The sequence below is a fragment of the Hevea brasiliensis genome, chromosome 14, assembly GCF_030052815.1.
Source record: "Hevea brasiliensis isolate MT/VB/25A 57/8 chromosome 14, ASM3005281v1, whole genome shotgun sequence".
In the NCBI taxonomy this organism is placed as follows: Eukaryota; Viridiplantae; Streptophyta; class Magnoliopsida; order Malpighiales; family Euphorbiaceae; genus Hevea; species Hevea brasiliensis.
In genome coordinates this window covers 6,808,542-6,813,740 of record NC_079506.1, presented here as the reverse complement: position 1 = coordinate 6,813,740, position 5,199 = coordinate 6,808,542, and the positions used below count along the sequence as shown (strand labels likewise).

The 5,199-nt window shown below is 37.1% G+C and overlaps 1 protein-coding gene across 1 annotated transcript; it reads left to right on the top strand.

Moving 5' to 3' along the window:
• Positions 1-2,726: 2,726 nt before the first annotated feature.
• LOC131172676 (uncharacterized) lies at positions 2,727-4,541 on the top strand. Its single transcript, XM_058134179.1, has one exon. The coding sequence runs from the start codon at positions 2,727-2,729 to the stop codon at positions 4,539-4,541; it is 1,815 nt and encodes a 604-aa protein (XP_057990162.1).
• The last annotated feature ends 658 nt before the right edge of the window (positions 4,542-5,199 follow it).

Below are 5,199 nucleotides of genomic sequence, written 5' to 3'. Positions count from 1 at the left end.
AAGACCCCCTATGAGCTATGGAAAGGAAGGAAACCAAATATCTCTTATTTTAAAGCATTTGGTTGTAAGTGCTATGTGTTAAATAACAAGAAGGATAACCTAAAGAAATTTGATGCTAAATCCGATGAAGGAATCTTTCTTGGGTATTCAACAAAGAGTAAAGCCTATAGAGTGTTCAATAGAAGAACTTTGGTTATTGAGGAAACTATTCATGTTTTGTTTGATGAGACTAACCCTTCTATTAGAAGAAAAAATGCTTGTGATGAAAATGAGCAGGTTTTTGGAAAAGAGAATATAATATCAAGTGAAGAAATGGAACAAGTTGATGACAAAGATGAGGAAACTCAAGGAGAAACTACAATAGATGTCCATGATGCCAATGAAGATCAAACTAATGAAGAAATGCCAAATTTGGAAGATTTACAAGTAAATGAGCCCCAACATGAAGATTTACCTAAAGATTGGAGATTCCATAGAAACCATCCTCAAGAAGACATTATTGATGATCCATCTCAGAGGATGATGACTAGAGCACAATTGAGAAGATATTTTGGTAATGTTGCTTTTGTTTCACAAATTGAACCTAAATGTTTTGAAGATGCTCAAAATGATGAATGTTGGATTCTTGCTATGCAAGAAGAACTAAATCAATTTGAGAGAAATAAAGTTTGGAATTTAGTACCTAGACCAAAAGATCATTCAATTATTGGTACTAAATGGGTCTTTAGAAACAAAATGGATGAAAAAGGCAATGTTGTTAGGAACAAAGCTAGACTAGTGGCTCAAGGCTACAATCAAGAGGAAGGGATTGATTTTGATGAAACCTTTGCTCCGGTTGCTAGAATTGAAGCTATTAGAATGTTGTGTGCCTTTGCATGTTTCAAAGATTTTATGCTTTATCAAATGGATGTCAAGAGTGCATTTTTAAATGGTTATATTGATGAGGAAGTGTATGTTGCACAACCTCCAGGTTTTGAAAATCATGAACATCCAAATCATGTTTATAAACTTACTAAAGCCTTATATGGTTTAAAGCAAGCTCCTAGAGCATGGTATGAAAGGCTTAGTAAATTTCTTTTACAAAATGATTCTCAAAGAGGCAAAGTGGATACAACACTTTTTGTTAAAAAGCATCATAATGATATGCTCATTGTGCAAATTTATGTTGATGATATAATTTTTGGTGCTACTAACGAATCTCTTTGCAAGAAATTTTCTAAGATTATGCAGAATGAATTTGAAATGAGCATGATGGGTGAGCTCACATTCTTCCTTGGACTTCAAATTAAACAAATGAAAGATGGCATCTTCATAAATCAATCAAAGTACATCAAGGATATGCTAAAGAAATTCAAGATGGAAAATTTGAAAAGCATGGGCACTCCTATGAGTTCAACGATTAAAATGGACAGTGATGAAAAAGGTAAAGAAGTAGATACCAAGCTTTATAGAGGTATGATTGGCTCTCTTTTGTATCTTACTGCATCTAGGCCAGATATACACTTTAGTGTTTGTTTGTGTGCAAGATTTCAATCATGTCCAAAAGAATCCCATCTAAGTGCAGTTAAAAGAATTTTTAGATATCTCATAGGGTCACAATCAATTGGTTTATGGTATCCAAAGTGCGAATCATTTAATCTTGTTGGCTATAGTGACTCTGATTTTGCTGGAAGTAGATCGATGTAAAAGTACCTCGTGTACTTGTCAATTTCTTGGTCATGCACTAGTTTCTTGGCACAAGAAGAAACAAACTTCGTGAGCTTTATCTACACCGAGGCGTAATATATAGTCTGGTAGTTGTGTTGCTCAAATCTTATGGATGAAACAACAATTGGAAGATTTTGGTTTAAAATATAATCTTGTTCCAATTAAGTGTGACAACACAAGTGCCATAAACTTGGTCAAAAATCCAGTCCAACATTCAAGAACTAAACATATTGAGATTAGACATCATTTTATTAGAGATCATGTTCAAAATGGAAATATCAAAATAGAGTTTGTTGCCTCTGAAAATCAACTTGCTGACATTTTTACAAAGCCTCTTAATGAAGAAACCTTTTGTAGAATTAGAAGGGAAATTGGTATGTGTGAATCACTGGCTTGAAATCTAAGTCATCTGCATTTTATTGAAAGTGTAACTGATTTGCTGTGATATTAGTTTGTTGAAAAATCTTTAAAGAATATTAGCTAACCTGTTTGTGTACTCGTGAAATTAGTTTACTAAGTTGTATACTAATATTGCGTGGCTAAAATTAGTTTGCTATATTAAGCACTGTTCAAATTTCAAACCAAAAAGGTGATTGTTCTTGAAGTTTTCTACGTGTTCACCGATGCATTTATCTTTCCACATTTGATATCATACTATCAGTAATGTGTCAGACATGTAGAAATTTTTTTTTTTGTGTATATAGGTATAGGTAGACTTGTTTGAAATGCAAAATAAAATAAAAAAAAAAAAAAGGGGGAAAGAAAAGGGAAAAACTGGTTCAGTTGAAAGTACAGTGACACTGAAAAGCGCGGGACTCAAGAGGACTTAAATCCTCTGCCACACGAAACCTCACATTTTCTCTCTCTCTCTCTGTTTCGATTTCCGACATCCCCAAACACCATACCCGATACTTCCTTCAGGCGAAACAAACCCTAACTCACCCAAAAAATCTCGAATTTCCTTTCCTCTTCCACACTTACCTCACCGAACTCCCATTACCCGATTTCATTTTGTCTCAATGGCTCGCACCAAACGAAAACAAAAATCCCCTGTTGTTGCCGTTGCTTCATCTTCCTCGTCAGCCTCCGACGATGTCCCTGTTGCGGCATTGCGGAAGAAACTGAAAGGACAGCAAAACGTGTCGAAATCAAAATCAGTTAGTGAGTCTTCTCACTCGTCCAAGGGTGTCGAATCCTCTAAATCGACGCCAGAAAAGAAGAAGACGATACTGAAGCAAGGGACGGATGCTCAAAAGAAAATGGGTATCGCAAAGCTTTCGGGTTCAGTGGATAAAGCACTGTTGGATTGCAAATTCATCAAATGGGAGAACTTTAATCAGGTAAACTTTCACTTTAAAGAGCTTTTTGAATTTCAAGGTTGGTTGGGTGTCTGTGAATGCGCAAATGAATATTACCCTAGGCTTGTACAAGAATTTTATAGAACCTTGCGCACTGTTGATGATGAGGATCGATTTGAAGTAATTTTGAACACAAATACATATAGTGTCTCTGTTGAATTGATAGCCACGGCTTTAAATTTGCCCAATGATGGAAATAGAATTTCCACACATAAGGATGTTGCTAGAGTAGCAGGTTTTAATCTGGTTGAGTTTGAGAATGAGGTATTTCCTGCTAGCACTGCCAAAAATGAGAAATCCACCAGTACCAAAGCCCTCCAGCATATCAAAATTATTCACAGTATGGTAAACTATGTGTTCTGTCCGAAATCTGGCAGTTATGGCTATCTAAGTCACTTGGACATGTGTATTATGTGGCACATTGTGAGTAAAGTTAGGTTAAATTTAGCCTACTTAATTTTCAAAAACATGTGCAAGGCCTATGGAATTGGTAAACTGCCCTATGCACACTTGTTGACTGCTGTGTTTAAAGAGCTAGAGGTGAATGTCACTAAGGAAAGCTCTAGGGCTGACTTGATAGTGCTTAGAGAAATACATTCAGACACTGATGGGAGAAAGACCAGATTTGAAAAGGGTAGTTCCTTCACTGCTAAAGTTGATTCTGGTTCTGCTAATGAAGTTTTGAATGAAATTCAAGGGCTAAGAGCTGCTGTTAATGACCATTTTAGCTCAACAACTCAATCTCTTGATATTCTCAGAAAATTTGTAGATGTTGTTGACTATAAAGTGAGTCACCTACTCACTCAAAATGAGGAGTTAAAGAAGTTGATCATGGTCCTTCAGCAGGCCAAGGACATTGCAGCTCCAACTAAAGTTGAGGCTGCCACTCAGGTTTCTACTGATAAGGGAGAAAGCAGCAAGGTTGAAGAGCCTCCTGAAAGTGATCAAGTTGCTGAAGCTGAACTTCAACCTGTGGTAGATGCCCATGATGAGCATGCTCCTGACCATGATGCACCTAAGCTTGATCCTACAGCTGATGTACCCACTGCCCTTGATGATCCCAAGGTTGTAGAAGCTGAAAGTGAGTTACCCACAGAAGGTGAAAAGGTTCCAGATTCTGAACCCATTGAGCCTGCTGCTCCACTAGCTGAACCTCCTCCTGCTCCACTAGTTGAGCCTGCTGCTGTTCCTACACAGCACCAGGAACCTTCCCTTAAAGACCACCAAGCTAGTGCTCAAACTCAGCTATCTGCAGCTGCTGTCCCTGCAGCCAAGAAAGGTAAGAAAAGGTACAAGTCCACCATGTCCAATCCCTATCAGACCTTGGCAGCTGCTCTTGAACCACCTTCTGAAGATGATGAGGCCGAGCCAGATGATCAAGTGGCTGACCAACCACCTCCGGCCCCTGTTATTAAACTGCCTAGGAAGAAAATGGTGCCTTCAAAATCCACTCGCAGGAGTAAAAGACTTAAATAGCATCTGATCTGGATTTTTAGTTTACTGATTGCATATTTAGTTTACTAGTCTGTTTGCTGATATTGGTTTTTAGTTTGCTACTGTCTATCTTACTGCCTTTACATTTTGGCTCACATGATTCTTTTTGGGTACTTTCTCCTGTTTCCTTTTTGATTGATGACAAAAAGGGGGAGAATGGTTATGGATATGTGAATATGTGTTGATGACCATGAAAATATGGAAATGTGTTGATATATATACTTGTGAAGTGTGGTGATATATATATGTGATGATACTTGTGTGCTGGATATATGTTTATACTTGTGATTGATACTTGTGAAGAGTGAATATGTTTTATAGCATAATTTCAGGGGGAGCTTATGTACAGAAAATGAACTTCTTGGAAATTATGTGCATGTATTTAGGGGGAGCATTTTCGGTATACTATACTTGGATTTACATACTCACACATATTCTCACACACTTTTATTTCTGACTGATTGATTCAGTTGAGTTTTGTCATCATCAAAAAGGGGGAGATTGTTGACCCCGTGTAGCTCAAAATGAGCATTGATTTTGATGATAACAAAACTCAAAGAGAATCTATCTAACCTAACCTTTAAGTGATGTGTAGATTCTTTGTCTTATGCATAAAGAACCTTTGAAGTTGCATCTAAGA